Source organism: Ovis aries, chromosome 19, assembly GCF_016772045.2.
Source record: "Ovis aries strain OAR_USU_Benz2616 breed Rambouillet chromosome 19, ARS-UI_Ramb_v3.0, whole genome shotgun sequence".
In the NCBI taxonomy this organism is placed as follows: Eukaryota; Metazoa; Chordata; class Mammalia; order Artiodactyla; family Bovidae; genus Ovis; species Ovis aries.
Genome location: NC_056072.1, coordinates 46,323,376 through 46,349,931, shown reverse-complemented (window position 1 = coordinate 46,349,931; position 26,556 = coordinate 46,323,376). Strand labels below are relative to the sequence as shown.

Sequence of the window (26,556 nt, the reverse complement as noted above, 5' to 3'; positions counted from 1 at the left end):
GTCTAGTGGCTAAGACTCCCTGCTGTCAATGTAGTGGGCCTGGGTTTGATCCCTGATCAGGAAACTAGATCCTACATGCCACAACTCAGTTTGCATGCTGCAACTAAAGATTGGCACAACCAAAGTAACAAAAAACAAATGTTAAAAAAATGTGTAGACCAGCATCTTTCACACTTATGCATTCTGCTATTCGATGTTGAGAGTAAGTAATGAACAACATCCTTTGGGGGGATTGAAATTTGAAATTTCCTGTGAAATCCAAACTAGGAGCACCATCATCAAACACGTTTACAGAACACTGTGTTAGACTAGTTTCTGTGGACATCTGTTGACCTTATTTCTGCTTCCAGTGGTTACTGACTATTTTCAAAGGCTAGCAGGAACATGTAGATATGAAAGAGTATATAATAGCTATGGTTATTTTGGAGTGTTTTGTTTCCTCCAAGGAATATATCATATTGAAACAGTATATATAACTTAGCACAGTGAGTCTGACTCTTAGCTATGCACTGTCACACTTTTTAACAAGCATTGCTGCATTACTGAAATATAGTTAATATAAGTTCTATTTAAACACATCTTTTGGTTTGATTTTCTAAATTGAAACTGTTAAGAGATCAAATAACAGTGTCATTATATCAAAAGATAGGGAACTATGCTTTAAACAGTATCAGTGCATTTGATCTATCATAGAGAACTAACTTGGCAATTATCCTGAGTCAAATCAGCAAAAAAATAAAGAATCTGAAGAGTCAAATTAGTGAGTGCATGTAAATCTGTCCTGTGGTTTTATGTAGCTATACATCTAAATGACTGCATATATAGACATACATACACCTGTGTATACATACTTTGTTTTCACATTCCTAAACTGGCTCTTAGATAATTAGGAAAGATACACCTTTTTGCAAGTCATATTGCTTTTTGAAATGGACACATAGAATTTCTGACATTAATGCTATCCATTGTTCTCTTCCTGTTACCAGTATGGATGAATGACACTTGATTTTGTCTTTCTAATTTAGCAAGTTTGCCTGACCCCATATATTAGATCCATTTATTAAGACTCTATGTAACCCCCAAAGTTATTGAGGACTGCTTTTGTATTTATGCTGTAAGTTGTCAAAGGCAAGATAGAAATGTAAATATGCTTTTTTATGTCACAATCATGACTTTCTCTGCTCTTTCTTCAGGGTCACACTGTGTGTGCTGACTTTGCATTTCATCTAGAACTTGTCCAGGGCTCAGAGTGGCCCTAGAAGAATCAGAAGTGTCACGCTGAGAGTAACAGTGAAGGATTTTAGAAAATCCTGTCTTTTGATGGGGAGTGTGACTTGTGTCCTAGGGAAATAACTGCAAAACCCACATCTCCAAAATTTTTGGTGCAAGATCCAGAACTCTGTGACTGCAAAAATGGCCAAGGCCTCAGATTATAGATGAGGCAGAACTATAAAGGCAGGTGATGTCTTCTGGGAGACACTCCTGTACATAGGCAAACATTTTGGTATACGCAGAAGTCTGTGTGGCAGTGGCGTGGATCAAGACATTGCTGTATAATTGCAGCTGACTTTGTACTGGGTTCTTTCAGTGTCAAGGCTCTTTCTTTTTCCTTCTGAAAGCAGCATTTTCTGTCTTATCTTCATTTAGGTCTATATTTCCTTAAGTTCAAATGTCCCCATTCTGTTTTTCAAATCTCATTTGTTGCCATTTTCTCTTACATAGAGAGGAAGTATTATGTTTAGGCTACGTGTGTAAGGGTGAAAAGTGTTTATAAAATCTTCATCTGTTTCCTCTGAGCCTGATCTATTTGATGACATCATTCTGTAATTTTACATGATTTGGACAATGCAAAGTGCATAGGTAGAATGTTCAGGACAGTAAACAGAACGTGTTTTTGTCATTAGCCAGAGAACCCAGGCTATAGCTTGTAATTCTTTTTTTAAAAATACACTTACAAAGGCAGGTGATGTCTAAATCCAACCAGAGAACGTGGTCATAACTGATACATTTTTCTGGGGGGGTGTTTCATTACACTGAATGCTGTGTATGGTTCAATCATGGATCTGGATGGAGGTTCAGTCTTTGAACCCTGTGTTAACAGTTTTGATTTGGACTAGGTCATTGATAATATCAACATTCAGGGGTTTTGGAGACATTTGAATAAAATCTCTTAGTGTTTGGAATTTTGAGACAGTGATAGATGGTCATATTAATTTCATGTTAACAAGCGATGAATATATACGTGGGTCACTTCCCCTCATTCTTCGTTCTAATTTTTTACTGCTCTCCCATGATGTCACATTTTTTTCTAAATTGGTTATTCAGGAGCCTATTTAAAACTGCCCAAATGACTGAGTACTTCAGTTTGAAATACTTTTCATAGCAGCAGTTGGGGCATCATTTCCTATGACCTCCATGTCTTGGTCATCCGAGCTTTGTTTGACCCTTTAAATAATAAAGAGGTCAGAGCATAGAAGAGAGAATCTTACTGAAGATTTATGAAATGTCAAAGCTGAACAAATGTATGATCTGTTTAATTTCAGTAAGAATAAAAGTTTGACCTGACTTGTATGAAAACATCAAGGGAAGTAAAACTTTTTAGAACTTCCAAAAGTGGGGACTCACTGGTTCTCCCACTGTAATGCTTAGGGACTCATCCTGGTGGAAAAATATCATCTGGTAAAAACTTACTGTTTCTGTCATACTATGTGGCAGACTTGCACCTTGAGGGTCCTGGTCCAATAAAAGAGTTAATCCAAGTGCTAAACACTGTTTAGCTGTCTTGGGACATTTGTTCTCTGTTCATGGATTTAGTAATTTTAATGTAAATAGGCACCCCAGCAGCTGTGTCCCCTTAAGCATATTTTATTTAGCAGCTGAGTTATCCACGTCACTTGGCAGCTATAGATTTTCAATTTTTCCTTGTGCCAAGAGGGCAGCTGGAATAATTTGAGTACTCATTAATTTGGGAGAAATATGAGCTGTGTACTGCAGACAACATCAGTCTTCTGTATGGTGTTGTACCAGGATAAGCAGATCAGAGTAGAAGCAATTTGCCCTATCCCATAGGGGCCCTAGGATTTTAATAAGCTGGTTATGAAAATTCTATTTCTTTGCAATTTGAAGCATCTAATTAGAGCCCGTAATTTCTCTCTTATAACGAGAGTGGATGAAGGTTAACGTTAGGCCTCCCGGGTCCTTTCACATTCATTTACAGTGAGAAATCAGGTAACAGTTGTAGCTAATTAGAACAGGGAATTAAATATTTAGTCCATCTTGATTTAACTTGGAGAACACATGCATGTTTTTGGGGTATGGAAAATGATAAAGAGAAGTGAAATTTAATTTTTAATCAAAGATAAACTTAAAGGCAGTATAATAATTTTAACACTGATGATCCTAAGCCGACAGCCAGAGTGGCAATTGCCTCTAGCCGTCTGAACTGTCAAGATAAAGGAAGATGATGTCGATTTAATTTCATCACTCAACATGTTTCTCAAGTTCAAACAACTGGGATTTATGCCATCTGCGTAAAGTACAAAGAATTCCATGATTTCTATCATATCAGTGACATAACAAAACCACCTTTTGGATGTTTCAGAATTTGGATTTTGAGTTTGAATGAGTATGTGTTTGGTAACCATCCTAAGGAGATATATCATTCCTAGGCGTTTCTTTTAAGAAAGGACGCTTGTCTAATAAAATTGCTCCCTGAGAGGAAATCTATGAGGCAGGACCCCTGTGGAAATGGGACTGCATTATGTGGAATAAAGTCTGACTTTGCCATAAACTGATAGTGAAAATCCTACATGCTGAAGACAATAAGTCATTCTTCTCTTGTCATAACCTGATCCAAATTATCTTCCTAAAGTTAGATTCAATTAAGTCAGGACGTGCATATCTAAAAGAAATCCCTCAGATCCAATCCCATGATTGATCTTTTCTGCAGGGCCTGACGCAAGGGCAAAGCGTCTTGAGAGTACACTCCGTTCATAGGATAGCTCCCTGGACTCCTGTAATTTACCCAGAAGCAAGCTGTTAGGATGCCAGAATACTGTGAAAGGGTAACCATGAGGGGAAATGATGAGAAGTCTTCAAAAAATAGAAAGATTCCAAAGAGTAACTCTACAGCAGCATTTCTCTAACTTTTCTAGGGAGGTGATTTATCATGGCCAGTGAATCCCATCACAACTGTGGTTATTTCATCTGGGTGATGCTTGGAACATCTTTGCAGATTTGTGTAAAATAAATGGCAGCTCTCAAAGACCATCTTACTTTGCTACATTGGCTTCCAGTTGCCAGTTATTATAAAATGGTTTCTGATGGCAATAATCCTTTGAAAATCGCCTGTTATTGGGGATAATAGCTGGTTGTCAGAGCATTAACCACTCTTGACTTCTCTTTGGGTTATTACATAACAAAAGAATGAACTGGTGGTGAGTCTGCCAGGTGTATTAAATTATATCATGCATTATAGAAGTTCTGTGATGGGGATTAGCATCCAGAAAAGACCATCAGACATTGCCAAACTCATTATCTGCTGAGGCAGGAGTCTGGCCTCAGGCCTGGGCATGCAAGGCTTGGGTTGAAACTATTATAAGCCACTGGGTCCAGTCCTTCTCTGCCCTAGTATGAGATGGACAAATAGCCTACCAGCATTTCTTCTCTGTTTTCCACATCTAAAGAAAATCGAAGTATACGGCTTTAACCATGGTCAGCTTCAAAGCTGTATTGACTTATTTATTCATTTGTCTGGTTTCTTAATGGCAGGTATACCTATTGGGCAGTCTTCAGTAGTCATAGAATTTGGTGGACGCTCCCAACACCTCTTGGGATACTAGGTTTTGTTCTCTAGTTCCCTTAGAACAAGAAATGTAGATGGTGGGCATGATGTCTGGGAGGCTCTGCTGTAGTGACTCAGGCACTTACAGTTTCCAAAAGGGAGAACCATAAAATGAAATGATGGTTGAGTATCCATGGAAATAAGCTTTCAGCTGCAAATACTCACACGAATCAGGGCTTGCCTGTTCTCAACAGCTCTGGATGATCCTTCAAGTAGCCATTGGCCTAGACTGTTTCTGATGACCTGTGGAATGGTGCTGCTTCCAATATTCAGTGGAACATACTTATGAGACCTACTTAATAGCGTTTCATCTCTAACATGTAAGCCCTCAACTGTGCATTTTCCTACCTGAGTGTTATCTGTATGAAGTCAGGTCTTGTGTCAACAATGAACCCCTAGTGCCTCATATAAAGCCTGATGTATATGCTATGTAAATATCTGCTGAATGAAAATGAATGGAAATTTCTGATTATCTTTTACTGAAAAATATTTTCTTTTTAACAAAAGTATTATATATTTACTTTAGAAAATTTGTTAAAAAATCAGTTAATAGGAAAGAGGTATCACTGGCATTAGATACTTTTTGCATGTATTTTGCCATTATTTTTTTCTACGTATGTGTACTTTTAATTTTTTATAAATTGAATAAGACTGTCCATGGCATTTTGATAAGAACAGATACTACACAGGATCTTAACCATAAAGCCGAGAAGCTATGTCCATGGCATTTTGGAACCTATTTTGTCTGTTTAGTGATGTCTTTTTAAGTCATTAAGTGACCAACTTTCCCATTATTTGTAATGGGTTTATTAAAGTCACTGAATGAACATACTACAGTCCCCTTCTGCGGGCATGTTTAGATTATAATTTTTCTCTAGTATGAACAGTGTTTTCCAATAATATGTTCTCTAATGAACATATGTCCTTTATGGAAAATCTTTCCTTCACTCTCTGATGGTGTCCTTGGGCAACATGGAGAGACAAACAAAGATGATATCCAATATATTAGAGCTTCTGAAAAGACTAATTTGGTGGGTAGAAAGGAAGGCAAATCATGCTTTCACAGAATATAAGGCATGTAAATTTTTCTAAAATAGAAAGGACAACATCATCTTACTGAAATTATCAGTGGCTAAATGTTTAGATGCCATGGAATTTGGATTGTTACATAGGTTCTATGTGAACATTTTAGCAAAATTAAAAAAAAATTCAACTTGGTGCTAAAAAAATAATTCCTAGACGTGATTTCCAAGAAATGGAATTACCATGTCAAAGGTCATGTGCATTTCACATATTTGAAACATATGGCCAAGTTATTTTCAGGAAGCTATAAACAGTTTATATTCCCACCAGTAGAAAGATTATTTCCTAATATTTTTATTGTCATTAACAAATCATTTCCAATTTAATGGCAAACCTCCCCCCCAAAATAACGCCTCAAAACTTTTATTTTTATTTTAATTTATATTTGTATTTATGCATAAAAGTAGGGCTGGACATTTTGATCTGTGTTTTGTTTTGTTGCCGAGAGTATTTCCTCTTCCGTGATCTGGCAGTTCATGTCTTTTGCTGGTGTTCCCATATCATAGTGTTGCAATTAAGAAAATGAGCTTTGGAGTCCCACATACCTTCAGTTCAGTTCAGTTCAGTCGCTCAGTCGTGTCCGACTCTTTGCGACCCCATGAATCGCAGCATGCCAGGCCTCCCTGTCCATCACCATCTCCCGGAGTTCACTCAAACTCACGTCCATTGAGTCAGTGATGCCATCCAGCCATCTCATTCTCTGTCGTCCCCTTTTACTCCTGCCTCCAATTCCTCCCAGCATCAGAGTCTTTTCCAATGAGTCAACTCTTCGCATGAGGTGGCCAAAGTACTGGAGTTTCACCTTTGGCATCGTTCCTTCCAAAGAACACCCAGGACTAATCTCCTTTAGAATGGACTGGTTGGATCTCTGCTATGTGACCTGGAACAGGTTCCTACCCTTTCTAGGCCTCAGTTTGCTTATCTGTTAAATGAGAATAATGCTGGTGCCCTCCCATTGCAATCCCGCTATGTATGGTATCTGGCAAAGGCCCATTGCTCAGCATCCTCAAGTTTTAGTTTAGTACTCATTTAATCCCTCTATTTCTCTTGGCATATTCCTACTCCATATGCCATGATGGATTATCCCTATTTAATCTGTGTTTGTATCTTTTAATTGCCTGCAGTAACCACATTAATTCATTTATCTGACAAATATTTAGGGGTATCTGCCATGGGTCAGGTGCTAGATTAGAAGTTCAGCAATAGTGAACAAAATACATTGTTATTTTCATCGTGAAACTTATACTTCTGTGTATGTGTGTAGGGAACAGAACATAGCTAAGTAACAGAAAAATAAAATAACTGTAATTGTACCAAATACTATGCAGAAAATCAATAGGGGCTGAGATATAATAAAAGGGGGACTTATTTTAGATAACATTAAGAGGGAGAGACTTTCAGGGGTAGAAAGTTTTATGGTAAGACATCTATTAGAATTGTTATTATCAGAAAGATAAGAGATAACAAGTGTTGGCAGAGGTAGAGGTGTGGATAAAAGGAATCCTGGTGCATTGTTGGTTGGAGTGTAAATTAGTGCAGTTATACTAATGGAAAACAGCATGGAGGTTCTTCAAAAAAATCAAAAGTACACTACCATGTAATTCAGTAATCTGGCAATAGATACCCACTTCTGAAGAAAGGAATTTTTCTGAAGGAAATGAAATCATTATCTTGAAGAGACAACTGCATCACCGTGTTCAATGCAGCATCATTCACAGTAGCCAAGACATAGTAACAACCCGTGTCCATCTATGTATGAATGGAAGTATATGTGTGTGTGCATATATATGTATACTTACATGATATATATACATGATATAGATATTAATATAGGTAACACAGTCATAAGAAAGGAAATCCTGCCGCTTGTGACGCAGATGGACCTTGAGAGTATAATGATAATTAAAACCATTTGGAGAGAGTAAGACAAGTACTATATGATCTTACTTATATCTGGAATCTGAAAACAACCAAACAAAAACAAAGCTTATATAAACATGATAGAATGGTGTTGCCAGGGGCTGTGGAGAGAGGAGTGTGGGGAATGGGGAAGAGCTTGTCAAAGACTGCAGAGTTCTAGTTACAATATAAATGAGTTCTGGGAATCTCATTTAGAGCATGGTGACTACAGTTACATTGCCAACAAAGGTCCGTCTAGTCAAGGCTATGGTTTTTCCAGTGGTCATGTATGGATGTGAGAGTTGGACTGTGAAGAAAGCTGAGCGCCGAAGAATTGATGCTTTTGAACTGTGGTGTTGGAGAAGACTCTTGAGAGTCCCTTGGACTGCAAGGAGATCCAACCAGTCCATTCTAAAGGAGATTAGTCCTGGGTGTTCTTTGGAAGGAATGATGCTGAAGCTGAAACTCTAGTACTCTAGCCACCTCATGTGAAGAGTTGACTGACTGGAAAAGACTCTGATGCTGGGAGGGATTGAGGGCAGGAGGAGAAGGGGATGACAGAGGATGAGATGGCTGGATAGCATCACCGACTCGAAGGATGTGAGTTTGAGTGAACTCTGGGAGATGGTGATGGACAGGGAGTCCTTGCGTGCTGCGATTCATGGGGTCTCAAAGAGTCCGACACGACTGAGCGACTGAACTGAACTGAACTGAACTGACTATAGTTAATAGCTATGATATCAAATACTTGAAAGTTGCACAGAGTAAATCATAAATATCTTACTAGGAAAAGAAAGTAGTAATTGTGTAAGGGGATGAATGTGTTAACTAACATTATTGTGGATATCATTTTGCAATATATCCACATATCAAATCATCACATACAGGGCCATGCATTAATTATATCTCAGGAAATCAGGGGGAAATAATTTAATGCTTTAAAATGCTTATTTTATCCATTTATTAATAAATAAATACCTTTCTTTAAGCATTGACATGTATACACTACCGTGTATAAAATAGATAGCTAGTGGGAAGCTGTTGCATAACAGAGGGAGCTCAGCTTGGTGGTCTGTAATGATCTAGAATGGTTGGATAGAAGGGATGGGAGGGAGGCTCCAGAAGGAGGGGATATATGTATACACATAGCTGGTTCACATTGCTGTACGGCAGGAACTAACACACCATTGTAACGTAATTACACTCCAATTAAATACACACACACACACACACTCATACAGGTTCCTCTTTATCAACTGGCATTTGGGCTACAGAGCTCAAGATGGCCTGCATCCTGTTCAGAGAACCAAGATGTTTGGGGGAGAAAGTGCAGAAATGATGCCGTTTTAAAAGAAGATGATACTCTTTGGGGCTCTACCACGGTCCCCTTAACCAGAGAGAAAAACAAGTTTGTGTCCTGTCTTGGTCACAAAGTTAGGACAGAAATAGAGTAAAAAAGTGAGGAGGATCTTCAACCAGTAACTTCTGTGAAGTTGGAAATAGTAACAGAAAAGCATTCCCATCTCCTCCCTCTCTTTTTTCCTTTGTATTTCTTTGCCTTCCTTGTTCTATAAAAAGTGTTTTCAAAACTTACAACTTCAGTGATAGTGGAGACCATATGGTTTTTTCCTCCCTGCAGAAGACATAAGAGACTTGGGTTCGATCCTTGGGTCAGAAAGATCCCCTGGAGAAGGGCATGACAACCCACTCCAGTATTCTTGCCTGGAGAATCCCATGGACAGAGGAGCCTGGTGGGCTACAGTCCATAGGGTCTCAAAGAGTCAGACATGACTGAAGCGACTTAACCCACAGGCACCGTTAATACTCGATAGGAAGAGTAGGTAGGAGGGTGGGTGGATGGGAAACATAAAGCAAAAATGGTAATACAAATTAGAGGTCAGTAGGAAGGTCAAAGTGAGGGTTATAAAAGTAGAGCCCAAAACACCTAATCTCTGAGAGTGGAACCCTCTTCTTGAGGGAACCCAGGATAGCTGTAAGACTTAAAATGTAACAGTTGCTTAGGATAAAATAGAACTTACTGATTGAAGACAATTTCCCATGGAGTTTCTCAGAAGGAAGAAAATGGCCCTCCAAATCCCTCTGGAACTTTAATTTACTTTCCTCTCCTATCCACATGAGGCCTATACTCATATTTATGTCAATTTAGTGGCTCTCTAGGGTAGGATCTTCAGAACCTGGGGACTTACTTTCTCAGTGAAAGTTCTAGGTTTGGGATGCACTGGAACCTCTGGAGAGGAGCGAGGTTAATGTATAGATAATGAACACATATATATTGCCAAAACCCTACAGGTGATTCTGATATACACACGTTCCTTAGCTGTCCCCAAGAGCCAGGTTCCTACCTGTCTGCCTCTTGGAGAATCACAGGTAAAATGGAATGAACACTGTCTTCAACAATATCCTTGCAGATGTCTGAGAAGCCCTTGACTTTTCTTACTGACATTTAAGCCCCAGAAGGCAGTAGGTGAGATGACAGCGGAAGCTGCTATTTTAGACTAATTATTAGTGACAGGAAGGATTGGTTGGGAAAATAGAAGTGACAAGAATCTTGGGAGAAAACCTAGCTTAGCATTCACAACAGCTGTTGGTTTTAATGAGTTTGAGAATGATTTGGGCAGAATTCCAGACTCCTAAATCCTTGACCTGTACCCTGCCACTGCACTGAGTGACCAGGATGCTTTGTGGAGGGGGCTCTCTCTCTGCATCATGCTGCTGCTTTGTGGGCTTTGAGCCACAAATCTCAGTGAGAACACACGAGTGCAACACTTGTGACCAAGGCCAAATGGGCCTTGGTCCCATACCTTGATTTGGACTCTTGGAACCTCCCCAGTCCAGAGGTAGAGGAAAGCAAAGGAAGACAAACTTGCGGGGAGGGACAATAAGGGAAAAGGAGCTTTTCTCTAAGGTCCAGAGAGGCAGTCCTAGGTCAGGTCTTCAAGCTTTGCCCTCCTGAGCTTTTCCCCAGTCTAACTCTCTTTAGGGTCCGGGCAAGGAGCACCACTGGAGGTCTTCTCTTAGAAAGAATCTCTTGTCACACACACACTTCTGTAGGATTACCTCCCCATCCAGTCCCTGCTATTTTCCTTTGTTTCACTTAGCAGCAGTCCTGCCAAGTGGGTCCTGTTAACACCATCATACTTTACAAGTAAGGAAAAGGAGGTTTCGAAGAATTTCAGCTCCTTCAGAGAAGACAGATTCCAAAATGAGGTGTGCCAAGTTCCTAGTTCTTAACCTTTGCTTGTATCCGCTGCATTCTGCTAACCTGCCCACCCAGTCATCTCTATTTTTCATGAAGTGATGCCATCTGTCCAAACTGTCACAAAGTATGGGGGAAAAGGAGAGAATTCTACTCAGAATAGGAATAGCAAGTGTGACATCACTATTTTAAGATGTGGTCTTTTCCATGCTAGGTAATCTCTGAAGCAGGCAGCTATTTAAAATATAGTTGGCTTCGATCTTTGCATGGTTTTCATCTAGAATCAAGCGGCAGAACCTAGGAAAAATATATTATAAACCTGATCATCCACCCATGGAAGGCCTTAAATATGACACCATTTTATGGCCCCAGAAGTTGAGACTATAATAACAAAGACCAGAAGATTTTTCATTTCTCCATTTCTTCCTGTTTTATCATTGAGCTTCAATGTAAAAGAAACAAAGGAGACTAGGCAGAAGGAAAGTAAAACTTCAGCTGATTGATAGCAGGCCAGTTTGAAAAAATAGGAAAGTATTTGAAATGGAGTTAGTAATGAAGGAAAGGGCTCTAACTCTGACAAATTCTAGTGTATCCCATGCTGACTTCTTTTGACTTCCAAAATTTGTGAAAAGAAATGGAGAGGGGTGGGTCGGTTAAAAGTCTGCTATATGCTGGCTGCTGAGTTGGGCACAGTTGCTTCATTCTGCCGTCACAACATCTACATTTCTGACGGAGGGAGAAATAGGTGTAAATCAAGTTAACAAACAAATCATAATGATAGCTGCAAAATGTACCAGGCACCATGGAGGAGACAAATGGAGAGATCCAAGGTGGGGAACTGGGGTCGGAGGAAGTTAGCCATGCATAGTGGAGGAGAAGAATATTCTAGGCAGTGGAAAAGCTGAAGGCAAAGACTCTAAAGCTGGAAGGAGTTTGTTGTGTTTCCATATCTTCCAGGATATCCAGCTGTGATAGGAGTTTGCAATATATCCTAAGTGCAGTGGAAAGACATTGGGGGGTTCTAACCCAGGGAGTCACACAATCCCATGATGTCTCATGAGCATAAATATTGCCACCCCAATTTGTGGAACAATTAGCTTCTCTTTTCCATAAGTAGATTTTCTGATATTTTGCATAATTTATCAGCCTTATACACATGAGTTTCTTTTTGTTTATGGTATTGAATCTGTAAGTCTTGAAAGAATGGGCACACTTGCGAGCAAATAACTGTCACCACCTTCTCTCTCTGGGTCTGAGGGCAAGAGAGGCAGAGAGGGACCTCCCAGCCACACAAATCCATGATGAGTTTGTTTCAGGAATCAGCCTGAAGGTGACTTTTATGTCATTGCCAGTCAACAAGTGGTTGAGTGCTGACTCTTTGCCAACCATTGTGCTGGATTCTATGGATTCAGAAACAAAAGAGACAGGAGTCATGTCTGTCTGTCTATTCCATCCCTGCATCTTTAAATTTATTCCTTCAAAGGCTCCATGATTTGATGTCGCCATAGGACTCAGGGTTTACAGTGACACCCATTTTTCTCAGGGCTCTTGATGGCTTGTTTCTCCATGTTGAGGACTTATTCCTCATGTGACTTTTCTGGATCTGATAATGGATATCCAGTATTTAGTACTCACTAAATCAGCAAAGAATAAGCATGTAAATGAATGAACCTCTCTCTCAATTTGGCAAACACTTAAGTTGAAAATACCCATCTTGGTGGTCCACAGAACATAATCTGTTCTTGAGAAATTTATAGTGCAAAATATGAGAAGTATATAAGAACAGCAGTTTTTAAACTGGAATCCAGAGGTTCCCAGAGAACCCAAGTTTAGACTTTGATGGAGGAGATGCCCCAAACCTCATAAATCTTATCTGAAATGTGAATGTTGATCTTTGGGGCATTTTTTGTGGAGAGAAAGTGCATAGCCCTTGCCAAGTTCTTGGTGGGTTTTATGACTTTGCAAAGGTTAATAGAAGGTTTCATTGTTATACCTCTAGTGGTATTCTGATTGTGTCAGGAATTGCCAATCTCTTTCGCTTTAGCTTGTCAAAACCCTTTTGTAGGAAAAAATCCTCTTCTTCACTCATGAAGCCAAACCCCTGGGTATGGTTAGGGAGGCATCCATGAATAGGGGATTTGGCTCTCCTGGGTTCACCTTATTTGGTTTAATGTAACAATCATGTGAAACATAAGTGGAATGCAACCCCAGCTGACTGGAACTCATTGCTTCTGACTTGTCTTTTCATTTATTAACTCATTTACCATTGATCACAGTAAATGAATGAATGAATGGATGATCCATGTGTAGGTGGAAAAAGCACAGTTCAGAGGGTTTTACTAACTTAGTCAAGATTGCCAAGATAATAAATATGGACTTTGGACTCACCTGGAACCCAGTCCTCCTGCTTTCCAACCCATTTTAAGGGTACTCAGTATTTGTTTTAATCAAATATACTAAGCCATAGAGACATGGAAATGAATGTCGTGAAGAAAGACTCATTGACCCCTGGAAGCAAGAGGCATATCATACTGTATAGAGCTTCATGGGGAAGCACCAATACAAAATGAGTGACCAGAGCGGGGGTGGGCACTGGTGGGCTAAAACCTTTACTGTGGTTTTCTTGGGAAGAAAGAGGCAAAACAAGATAAACAAACTTAAAATTGAATAGTATCAGTTGGCTCTGGAAATGGAGTGGCTACCCTTAGTTGTCTGTTGCCTGCCTGGCCCTGGAGTGATTAGGGCAGGCAAATACTGGCCCAGCGTATGCATACCTGATAAAAGCGAAAACTGATGGCAGTGGGGTTTGGGTAGGTTGGTTTGCATATCAAAGGTATACTTGAAGGCAAATTGTTTCCAAAATTGGCTAACCCTGGCATGAACAGTTTCTCCAGAACTATAAGGCCCCAGATATCAGAACATCAAAAATACCCTGTGAATGAAGTTAATGAAGCTAAATAATCTAATGAATTGTATCACCCACCTTTGAGGATGTTTGTAGCTTGACTTCCTACTGCTCAGCGAAGTGGTGTGTAATCTCTTTTCTAGTATGCTAAACTAGGTTACGGTCTCTAGGTTGCCCTGAGACAGCCATCTCTTTCACTTGACAAAATACATGGCTATAAAACTAGATTTCCATCCCTGGCCAGAAGATTACAGATGGCAGTTTCTTCTAAATTAGGATATTTTCAATATCTCACATGAGATATAAGGCACTATGCTTGAGAGGAAGGCGATTTTACAGACTCTTAGAGCATCCCCAAAATGACAGTCTGTTTTTCAAAATGATCTATGATATTCATTTGTTGAAATTTTATTACTTTTGTAATTTAATTCAATTTATCCCATTTTATTGCTGCTCAGGGCACTGTTACCTTATTTGCCTCTCTTGTCCTTCTGGATAAGGATGTTTCTTATTTTATTATAAGCATGATGGCTTCTAGATTAAAGCAGCCTGCTCAATAAAACTGTTTTCATTGGCATCAACCATCTCTGAGCCCACCTCTACTTTTGCAGAATCTTCATGCAAACAAATATTGGCAGTGATTTATGAAGCATTTTTGTGGTTAATCAAGTTCCAGCTCTCATATTCTGCTTAGAGATTAAAGATTTTATTCAGAAATGCTTCCCTGCATCAGAAATCTTAGAAATGAGCACATTGCAATAGAAGTTGGTTGGGATTATTTTTTGTGAAGATACAGACTAAGTATATAGTAATATCAAATTGACTTTAAAACACAAAGACGTCAGATGACTTCTTTCTGAAGCCAAAGTTGTGTACTACTTTTAAGAAATCCTGGGGATATTTTAGGGGATAGTTGAGTTGGGCAGTGAGTCAAAAGGGATAGGAGTAGGTGAGAAGATGTGAAGGTGAATCCACATGCTTGTTTTACAGAGGCTGCTGCTTAGCTGAATGGAAATATGGAACACATAGGTGTAGGTAACCATATGTACTGGATGATTCTTTTAGCAAATTTTATTTATACTTATAACCCATATAAGTTGCATGTCTTTATAGTTAAGGATACTGAATTTGTAGTTAAATGCTATTTTAAAGCAAAAGATTGCCTTCCTTTCTAAAAATAAGAATAAAGACTGTATATTTGAAGGCTCCTCAGTGCCCTGTCCAGCCCTTTCCTCTGTATTTGGATGTGGTGGTGGGGCTATTGTAATTTCAAGAAGCAACGCTTTGTGTATGAACACCGAGCTCAGCAGCTATAGACATCTTAGTACAGATCTGCTTTTTCTTGAGAAAAGAAGAAATTGTAGTTGACTGATCGTGCTTGCCCAATCTGACTGGTGTCTGATATTCCTGTTTGTAGGATTGACACAGACTTCTTTAAAAATACCATCTTGATCCAGCTTCTCTGTTTTTTGTTTTTAAACCATCCAATGGACTGTAAACTCCTTGAAGTTTAGCCTCAATCCTTGGCAGTATGTAGAAACACCTTTATTGGAAACAACTTCAAAGATTTCTTAATTCGCATTCCCACTTCTTTTTGTTCAGTCCTTATCTTTTTGGTATCTTTCTGAAGTGTTGGACTCCAGTCACTTGTTTCAGACCCACCATGGGTGCTTCTAAAAAAGATGGTTCCCTGGGCCAACTTAATCTGAGTTTTTGAAGAGTAGGTGCTGGAGATTGGTGATTCCATCGCCCAGTGAAGTATGAAAACTTCCACCCCTGTGGCCAGAGCCACTGCCGTTTCTCACTTTCAGTGTTTTGGTGGCCTCCTACTTAGTGGCTCTGCTTCTCTTATCTCCCTGTGGCCGTGGTCCTCAAACTTGGATGCACATTAAAATGTCCACAGGGAGATTAAAAGTTGGGCCTTGCCTCCAGAGGTTCTGATTTGATTGTCTTGAATGGGCCCTGTGCACTCAAAATTGTAAGAACATCATGGGAAATTGGAATGGACAGCCAGAATGAGTACAACTCTCCAAGGTCTGTTCTCCACACTGCAGAATGATCCCTTCACAGGATTTTGTGTCAGTTCTTGTCAGGCTTCGACTCAGTTCCTCCTGTGGCTTCTGTTCTTGCTATAGAAAAAGCCCAGCCTCTTAAGAGAGGCTGCAAGGCCCACATGATTAGGTACCTGTTGTCTGTCCAAGTTCATTCCCTACACTCTCTCCTACTGGACTTTACTTCATCCACACTGGTCTTGTCAATATTCCTCGAGTAGCCCTATCTCAAGCCCTTGTGCCTTCAGCTGCCTTCACCTGGAACAGTCTTCCCCAAGGGAGCCATATGTCTTGCTCCCCTACCTCCACCCACATTTTGTCCAGATCTCTGCTCAAGTATCACCTTAGCAAGAAGGCCTTCCCTTCCTCCCTTTCTAAAACAGCAGCCATCATCACTGTCCATTGCCTAATTATTTCTTCTTTTATTTCTTCATAAGCTTTTAATTCAACAATTACCTAAATGTAACATGTGAATCTGTCATTTATCATCTGTTTTACTCTCATGAGAATGTATGCTCCCTGAGGACAGAGAGATTTTTTCCCTTCATCCATTATATCCCTAACACCAAGAATGGGCCCTGGCACGTAGTTGGTGCTCAGAAGTTACTTGTGACAGATGGATGACGGATTCTTGGACTGTCTCAAAAGCCTGGGCTTCAGCACTGACGTGAGTTGTGAGGGCAGCAGCAGCCTGTTTCCTGGCTGGGCAGTTGCCCCATTGTGGCTCTACTGGCAGCCACTTTCCTTCCCCTCTTTTAATGGCTGTAGAAAGGAACTAATTTGATTCATCATCTTCCCAAGGGGGCTTCTCTGAGAGCTCAGCTGGTAAAAGTCCACCTGCAATGAAGGAGACCCCGTTCAGTTCCTGGGTTGGGAAGATCTGGTGGAGAAGGGATAGGCTACCCACTGCAGTGTTCTTGGGCTTCCCTAGTGGCTCAGTTGGTAAAGAATCTGCCTACAATGCGGGAGACCTGAGTTTGATCTCTGGGTTGGAAAGATCCCCTGGAGAAGGAAAAGGCTACCTACTCCAGTGTTCTGGCCTGAAGAATTCCATGTCCTATATAGTCTATGGGGTCACAAAGAGTCGAACACAACTGAGACACTTTCACTGTCAACAACATCTTCACAAAGTCAAGCTACCCTATGTTCACCAAAGGTAGAGAGGAATGGCACCCCTCTGTGTTTTTGGAGAGAATTGCATCTATATGAGCAAGAAGCAGCAGTTTGTTTTGGAAAAACTGGACTGAGTTCTTTATGTCATCTGGGAAACTTTATATTAAGTAGATTAAGTGACTTTGAACTTTGAAATAGCCACATCCTAACAGTTTATTGAGCTTAATTGGATTTGTAGAACATTTAAAGACCATCCAAACTCAAATGGGAGATCAAAATGAACTCATAGGTTGATGCAGACCTCTTGCCTCCTGTCTTTTTGCAGCAGTACTGAAAGTGGTGCCTTCGTGCCTGTGGATGATGAACGCAAAGCCCTGGCTTTCTGGTGTGTTTTGGTGCCCTGGTAACTTGGTCTGATCTGTTCCATGGACTCTCCCCATTGTCATCAGTGCTGTGAACCTGGCTTTCAGAACTACCCCTATTGCCTCTGCTAAGGAGCCTTGCCATATATTGTAAAAGTAGCTGGACTCAAGGCAGACTTCTTAAAGTTTATCTGATGGAGCTTCTTAAAAAATAAATCTCCATTACTGGAAATAAAATCCATCAGGTTACAGAATCTGCTAGAGACAGAAACGAGCAAGTTGTTACTCACAGAGGTTTTGCATTCGTTTCGTTGCGCAGTGGAAGGAAGGCAGCCCTCTCTGCAAGATCCAAGGACAGAACGTAATTTCCACGTATCATCTCCTCTCCTTTTTGATTTTCACTGGTACATTTACTCTTTCTGTGTCCTTGAAGAATGGTTCAGGAAGTAGCAGAGTCATTATTTTCATTTAAAATGATCTGCAATTATTAAAGCTATGTTTATTCATTTATAAAAACATTCAGAGGATATTGAAGTTTACAGAGTAAAACATGTAAGTCCCCTTTTAGAAAAAAACAGGATTCTGTGCTACACAGTATTCCACAACTTGCTTTCCCCCTTGCTAATTTATAATGGATGTGTTTCTCAGGAGTACATAGCTGCATGATATTCCACTACCTGAATGTCCCAAGACTTTTTAGCCAGTTGGCTGTCAAAAGAAACTAGGGATTTAGCAGGTTTTAATCATTACAAATCTCCAGTACTCTTGCCTGGAAAATCTCATGGATGGAGGACCGTGGTAAACTACAGCCCATAATAAAGGTGAATATCTTTATCCTTGTACAGTTTCGTGTATTTGTGAAAATGTCTAAAACCAAATTCCAGGGCTTTAAGAAGACATGCACTGTACAACTCTTCATACTCCTATGACTTCGTGTCATCTCTGTTACCTGTGTGGCCCCCACAGGCATTTTCTGTGTTATCCTGACTGTAAGATAAATTCCTAAAAGTAGAATTACTCAGTCTGAAAAAAACTACAAATATAAAATGCTATTGTTACATTGCTCTCCAAAATATTTATTTTGGAATAAAGGCCCTTTATGTTGTTGCCAGTTGAAAGGCATTATTGTGAGAAATCCAGGGCATGAACCCAGTATTGTTTGATTATGTTTATTTTATAGGCAGAGAGACAACGAGTCATTTCCATGCCATTTCTAACTCAAATAAGGGGGCCAGTGCACTGGAAGCCAAAGACTGCATGTAAATGGAAACATTTAGCATGATCCTGGTTTTTCTTTCTTAAGCAATCAAATGCAAACCAGCCAAACAAGTATGATGCTGAAAATCTCTGCACATACCTGAGCCAAGGGATACTGCTGACTAGAGAAGCCACGGCGGTGCCGGCAGTAGGGCCAGCAGTGCTGGTAAGGGGCTCATGGCGCTGGTTTTCATGGTTGTGTTTTAGCTCAGTGATTGTTGCACAGTCACGTCTGGTCTGAAGTTTGAAGCAGTCCTACTGGTTTTCCAGATGTGCTGCGATCTTTTAAAATCAGAAACTATAGGCATTCTTCTAATGGTTCACAGCATTGTTCAGGGTTTTAACTATGCCCCCAGGAGAGAACTCAGTTTATTCTCTGGTTCTTCACCTGGATGGCAGAGGAGGTTTGGCACCTGCAAGTGCCTTTGCTCACAACAAATAGGCTGTTTTGTGTCAGGTCTTTGCCTTTTGCTTGTAAAGACAGACTCACAGCTTCATTCTCTAGAGCTATCTCTTGTGCTTTCTGCTTTGTTAATAACTTGCTTTTGCAGTTTTATTTTTAATCAGTCTGAAGCTTTCCTTTTAAATAACTTGAATTAGAAGTGAAAGCTGAAGATTTATTTTTAAAAAAGAAAAGCCTGGGGTTGGTTCGGCTCCTGTGGGTGATAGTTCTAGGTCTTGCAGCTGGTGGGTTGACAGAACCAGCACCTCCAGGAAATTAAGAGGAGACCTCAGTGTTATCCTGAGGTCTTGGAAGACCTCTCTTACTATATCAGGACTTGATGAAACTGAGAAAGTCACTTTACTTAATTGAGTCTCAATTTTCCCCCAAATCAGTCATCTTCAGCTAAAAGACAACAGTGGCCAGGCAGGAAAAGTGAACAGGGGACAGCTCTGTGTAGAAAGGTCAGTGGTAACCATGTAGGGCTAGGTGAGTCCTATGAGGACTTCTTCTATGTATCTTCTTTTTTTTTTCCCCAAAGAGTCAGAATCTCCCAATGGGAAAAAAAAAAAAAAAGTATCCATCCTCCCTGTGTGATTTCATTGGAAATAGTGTCCAAAAGAGCTAAGAAAATGGGAGAGGCAATGGCCTGTGTGTCTGCTCATGCCCTGGAAGCCCCCTTGCAGGTTCTGTGATGGATGAAATGACCGCCTCACTGAACATAGACGAGAACAGACTCAGGCAGCACAGTGATAATGTGTGTGTAAGCATCTCTTTAAGCTGGAAATAAATCATCCCATAAGAATTAGTCTTCAAGTTATGTCTCAGATAAGAGGGTACTCATAACTAAAACAGAGTCTTCATTTTCACAGTCAGCTATGAGTATTTACATTTTTATCCGCTCATGTACTGAGTTGTAATGTTCCAAGCTCTGTGCCCCATCAAAGCAGAACCACCCTTTTCCTTGTCAGCTGGACGGTCTAGTGGAGCTCAACCTCACAGATATAAGTGCACGAGATTAATTCACTATAGTCTCAGTGAAGGCTCTGAAGGAACCGTAGGTATTCCTGACCCAGACTGACTGAGTGGGAGGGGCATCACTCAGAAAGATTTGGGGGCTATATATGGAACATACATGTACCATTTAAAGTTTAAACTGTGTGCTGTGCTCAGTCGCTTCACTTGTGTCTGACTCTGCGACCTATGGACTGTAGCCCACCTGGCTCCTCTGTCCATGGGATTCTCCAGGCAAGAATACTGGAGTGGGTTGCCATGCCCTCCTCCAGTGGGTCTTCCCAACTCAGGAATTGAACTGATATCTTCGGCATGCTCCTGCATTGCAGGCTGGTTCTTTACCCACTGAGCCACCTTGGAAGCCCAAAGTTTAAACTAGAGGATTTCAACCCTTTTTATTTCTTGTTTTTCTTCCGTCTAACCCTCATGTGCAACTTTGGGAAGTGGGTTGGGCTTTATTTCAAAGAATTCTGGCCTTATAAGAGAGATTTGAGAAGGCAATAGAAAATGAGAGATTCAAGGTTTTACATGTGTTCTTGGCTCTTTAGGAGCCAAACTTTAGGAAGGCTGGAGAGGGTTTCCTTTGGTCTCCTGGCTACAGGCTGCGCCTCTCATTCCAGTTAATCACAACAGATGGTAAGAGAGTGTCTGCAGCCTGTCCTCACCACTGGGGGAGGGGGGCATGCTGAGGGTCTTTCAGTGATGTTTCTATTCCCAAGAAGAGCACACTTTATACTTCCTGTACAGATGAGGAAAATGGTTGCCGATTTGGTCCAGACCTGGATGGTCTCTGTCCATATGTGTGTAGCAAACCCAGGCTCACAACGCTTCCAGTCTTCTGTTTCAAGTTATTTTCCTCTGTAGCAAGTTGCACACCGAAAAACAACCACCACCAGTGCCATATGGTTTAAAAGATCAAAGACCCCAGTTTTGAATATATTTCTAGCTGACTGTACTTCAAATGTCTTAAATATGTTTCTACAGATGGGGAGCATGGAGCATAAAGAGGTAAACCACATGTGTGTGAGCCATGCTTGTGGTCTGGGCTGGAGGGTGAAAAGTGAAAACCACTGATCTGTGCGTCCCTCTTCCTCTTAGGTTCGGATTTTCACGTACCTCATTGGACGAGAGGCTGCTTTTGCAGACAATCTCAAGTGGATGGCCTGTGCCAACAAAGGTAGGTCCCCTGATGAGTTCAGTTCTGAATAACTTCTCTGTGGATGTGCAGAAATAGAGATAGTCATGAGGAAGTGGAGAATTCTATCAGAAGGCTGTGAATTCTTAGATAAGGTCTGGATGTTTCTAAATGATTATGATCGATTTGGAACAGATTTCTCCAAAAATGTATGTATAAATGTTGAGGTTGTAGTAAAGTGGAATGGTTAAGCCTTTCCACTCTATTCCTTAGTAGCCGAGTGACCTTGGGAGAATTACTATGGCAGAACTATTTACTGTGCCCATAGGATGAGATGGCTGGATGGCATCACCGACTCGATGGACATGAGTTTGAGTGAACTCCTGGAGTTGGTGATGGACAGGGAGGCCTGGCGTGCTGCGATTCATGGGGTCGCAAAGAGTCAGATACGACTGAGCGACTGAACTGAACTGAACTGAACTATCCATGTGCTCACTGTTCCCAGCCACCTTACACTAGTTCAGTAGTCCAGTAGGCTTTAAGCAAATCCAGCCTGGGTCATTTATGAGCTAAAACACATATGGGCTGATGTGGTGGTATCTACACTCTCTTCTGCTCTTGTGAACTCTGAAGTGACATGATGGGCTAGATGAGATAGCTTGGGTTCCTGAGTGGCCACATGGGGTGGATGCCTTTCCACTCACCCTATCCTCAGCCATCTGCCAACCTGTGCTGGATATAAAGCCTGTTTGATGAACCTTTGTGTTAAGCCACTGAGATTTCCAGATTGATATGTTCTCATAGCATAACTTAGCCTACATAACTAACTTAGTTATGTAGCCTGCTTCAGTGGTCTGATTTTCCAAGTGGAGAGGACCCTGGTGGCTCAGACGGTAAAGCGTCTGTCTGGAATGCAGGAGACCTGGGTTTGATCCCTAGGTTGGGAAGGTCCACTGGAGAAGGAAATGGCAGCCCACTCCAGTATTCTTGCCTGGAAAATCCCATGGATGGTGGAGCCTGGTAGGCTACCGTCCCTGGGGTCGCAAAGAGTTGGACACGACTGAGCGACTTCACTTTCACTTTGATTCTTATTGAATATAGCCTGTTTCAGTGGTCTGATTTCCAAAGTGGAGAAGGTAATAATAGCTATTCCTTTGATTCTTATTGAATATAGGGGCTAAAAAAATGAAATGGTACAGATAAGGTGCCTAGTTAAGTGCTGGGGCATAGAAGTGCTCAATAATGGTTGACTTTTCTACATTCATAAGTTAGTTGATGAATGATCCCCTGATGTGTATTGGAAGCAGAGCTTTGGGAAAGGCATAGGGAGGGAAGGAATAGGGCCTCCAATCTATGAAGGGTTTCTTTTTATTTTACATACAACCAAAGAAGGCAAAACATAGGAGGTAGATAGGTGGGGGAATCTAGATTCCTTGAGTATTAACCCAGACTCCTTGAGTTCAGATCCAGCTTCTACCAAACACTAATTATGGTAGTGGATGTTACCAGACCTACCTGAGTCTCAATTATATCACCTAAAGAACAGGGGTAATGATGATACCTGCCCCAGCCACATGCTGTGAGCATGACGTGAGGCCATGCAGCTAAAGCTGGTAGCTCAGTGCCTGGCACAAAAATGCTGCATATGATTTCCTAGTGATATATTGATCTGTGACGCTACACAGTCCCTGAGAACAGCCTGTCAATCTGATTTCCTCTTGAGCACTCTGACAGACCCCAGTCTGCTGCTGTACATAGAGTGGCTGCTTCTTTAAGGTTTGAAAAATCAGTAAATAGACTATCAATACTAATAAAGGGAGATGTGTCCCTGGGGTCGCAAAGAGTCAGACCCAGCTGAGAGACTGAACCATACTAAACTATGTCCTGCTGTACAGTAAATTGGTTTTGGCAGATAACAGGTAGTCCAGTTGTACATTGCCTGCTAAGGCATCCTTTATAAAAGTTCCAGTGTATGTTAGTGGAAGAGAGGGACTCAAGGAAGGGCTGGCAGGTCTCAGCTTTAGTTTCGGTGAACTTAAGACAAAGTTCTTTTAGTTGCAAGCAAGCAAAGCTGCTCCCTAAAATTAAAGAGTGCTCTGGAGAGAGGAGAGTGAGTCAGAACCTAGAGCGGGAAGGAACTCTAGTGTATCTCATGATTGACAGGAGGGCTGTGCTTTTGTTTTTTCTTTTTCTTCTTCTTCTTGGTTTCTTTCTATATTCCATGGCATTTTTCTTGTCTATTAATAGACCTTCTCTGCTAAGGCATGTGCCTATCAAAAATAGCTATACCATGCCTATCATACTTATCTATTCATATAATACCTGTGTGAAAAAATGAGTTTATAGTGTCTCCATTTGAGATTGATTCAGTTCGTTTCATTCGCTCAGTAGTGTCCAACTCTTTGACTACTAGCCTCATGGACTGCAGCTAGCCAGGCTTCCTTGTGCATTACCAATACCCAGAGCTTTCTCAAACTCATGTCCATCGAGTTGCTCATGCCATCCCACCGTCTCATCCTCTGCCGTCCCCTTCTCCTCCTGCATTCAATCTTTCCCAGCATCAGGGTCTTTTCCAATGAGTCAGTTCTTCGCATCAGGTGGCCAAAGTACTGGAGTTTCAGCTTTAGCATCATTCCTTCCAATGAACACCCAGGACTGATTTCCTTTAGGATGGACTGGTTGGATCTCCTTGCAGTCCAAGGGACTCTCAAGAGTCTTCTCCAACACCACAGTTCAAAAGCATCAGTTATTTAGTGCTCAGCTTTCTTGATACTCTCACATCTATACATGGCTACTGGAAAAACCATAGCCTTGACTAGATGGACCTTTGTTGACAAAGTAATATCTCTGCTTTTTAATAAGCTGTCTAGGTTGGTCATAACTTTTCTTCCAAGGAGCAAGTGTCTTTTAATTTCATGGTTGCAGTCACCATTTGGAGGGATTTTGGAGTTCAAAAAAAAATAAAGTCTTTCACTTTTTCCATTGTTTCCCCATCTATTTGCCATGAAGTGATGGGACCGGATGCCATGATCTTAGTTTTCTGAATGTTGAGTGTTAGGCCAACTTTTTGACTCTCCTCTTTCACTTTCATCAAGTGGCTCTCTAGTTCTTCTTCGTTTCCTGCCATAAGGGTGGTATCATCTGCATATCTGATGTTATTGGTATTTCTCCCGGCAACCTTGACTCCAGCTTGTGCTTCATCCAGCCCAGCATTTTGCATGATGTACTCGGCATTTAAGTTAAATAAGCAGGGCGAAAATATTACGCCTTGACGTACTCCTTTTCCTATTTGGAACCAGTCTGTTGTTCCATGTCTGGTTCTAACTTGCTTCTGGACCTGCTTACAGATTTCTCAGGAGGCAGGTCAAGTGATTTGGTATTCCCATCTCTTTCAGAATTTTCCACAGTTTGTTGTGATCCACACAGTCAAAGGCTTTGACATAGTCAATAAAGCAGAAGTAGGTGTTTTTCCTGGAACTCTCTTGCTTTTTCTATGATGCAACAGATGTTGGCAATTTGATCTCTGGTTCCTCTGCCTTTTCTAAATTCAGCTTGAACATCTGGAAGTTCACGGATCACGTACTGTTGAAGCCTGGCTTGGAGAATTTTGAGCATTACTTTACTAGCATGTGAGATGAGTGCAATCATGCAATAGTTTGAGCATTCTTTGGCATTACCTTTCTTTGGAATTGGAATGAAAACTGACTTTTTCCAGTCCTGTGGCCACTGCTGAGTTTTCCAAATTTGCTGGCATATTGAGTGTAGCACTTTAACAACATCATCTTTTAGGATTTGAAAAAGTAAAGCTGGAATTCTGTCACTTCCACTAGCTTTGTTCATAGTGATGCTAACTAAGACCCAGTTGACTTTGGACTCCAGGATGTCTGGCTCTAGGTGAATGATTGCACCATCTTGGTTATCTGGGTCATGAAATATTTTTTGCATAGTTCTGCTATGTATTCTTGCCACCTCTTCTTAATATCCTAACTGATTTGCAACTCTAAATTCTGATTTCAGGCCTCCATCTTTCTCCCCCACACCCCCCCCCACAAAATTATGACACGCAGATTAAGCAAGGTCTTCCCCATCCTGAATTGCATAGGCAGAGATAAGCTCACAAAGAAAAATACTAACCAACATGCTCTGTAGGACTCAGCATTGAGGGTAAATGGATCTGGACAGAATATATGTGTATAGCCCAGAAAGTAAACCTCTGCCTCACTTTTCTTTGCTTCAGATTGTCTTTAATTATCTGCTTCTACTTGAAGCAAGTCTCAGCTTCCTTATCTAAAAAGTGGAACTCTGCTTGAAAGATTCGAACATTTCCTTGAATCTCTAAAATAACATGTTCAATTATTTTAGCTTATTGGCTGGCCCACCTCACTCAAAGGTATTAGTAATTTTGATGGTCTCAGAGTTGACTTCATTTGAGGGGGGAATATAGAAAGAAAGTAGGCACAGGGAGATGAAGGGTACATGGATTCTAGATTGCCTCTGAGTAAAGAGACCATTGAATAATTTTTGGAACTTTGTTGGCATTTGAACGAGCTACACTTTCCCCATTTTTTCCTTGATTTTGTGGTCTTGAAAAAAAGACTCCTTTCCTTTTTTTAAAAAAAATTTTAAAAAGTTTTCCTGTTACTTCTGCCACATCAGACTGCAATTCTTCCCATCAGCGAGTATGCATTTAGTCATGGGATATTGTTTTTACCACTGTCTGTGTCCAGCTGATGAAAATTACTGAAGTTGAAGTCTTGTCTTAATCAGCTAATATTACACCATAATTTAGTTTTAGTCATTGTTTATAAGAATCCTTGAAGCATCCTTTTGAAGACATTTTAGTCAGCTCAGAGTATTTCAGGGCCCGGCCATAGAATATAGATTTGTAAGTTCTGAGTGCAGTACTTGGAAAATCCAAGGAGGTAATAGTAGCTGCCTATCTGGCCCAGCTGCTTGATTCTGCTGTGATTCTCCTTCTCTTCCTGTCAAATCCCGTTGTTTCCTTCCCTGCTAACGTCAGTCCTTCACAATAGTCCCACCTCCCTAACTCTGCTTCTCTTCTAAAGGTCCTTGGGAATAAAATGCCATTGTTTGCCACTTTTCAAAGTAGCAGTTGCCATCAAAATGTCAGGTTCCAGTCATCTGTGCCCATATAAACATCGGCTTTGTGTTGCGTCAGTTATGAGGTTTAGACCACGTAACGTCGGTGAGCAAGTATTCTTCTATGGTCATTAA

The 26,556-nt window shown here is 40.8% G+C and overlaps 1 protein-coding gene and 1 pseudogene across 3 annotated transcripts in view; one reads left to right on the top strand and one right to left on the bottom strand.

Annotated features, from left to right (window-relative positions):
- Positions 1–26,556, top strand: part of CACNA2D3 (calcium voltage-gated channel auxiliary subunit alpha2delta 3) — an 879,694-nt gene that overhangs the window by 571,212 nt on the left and 281,926 nt on the right. For all 3 annotated transcript variants that reach the window (XM_060402372.1, XM_060402371.1, XM_042236061.1), the window contains exon 12: positions 21,285–21,363. In XM_060402372.1, the coding sequence (XP_060258355.1) occupies positions 21,285–21,363 (79 nt within the window). The remainder of the gene's footprint in view (positions 1–21,284; positions 21,364–26,556) is intronic.
- On the bottom strand, positions 5,459–5,560 carry LOC114109450 (U2 spliceosomal RNA; annotated as a pseudogene).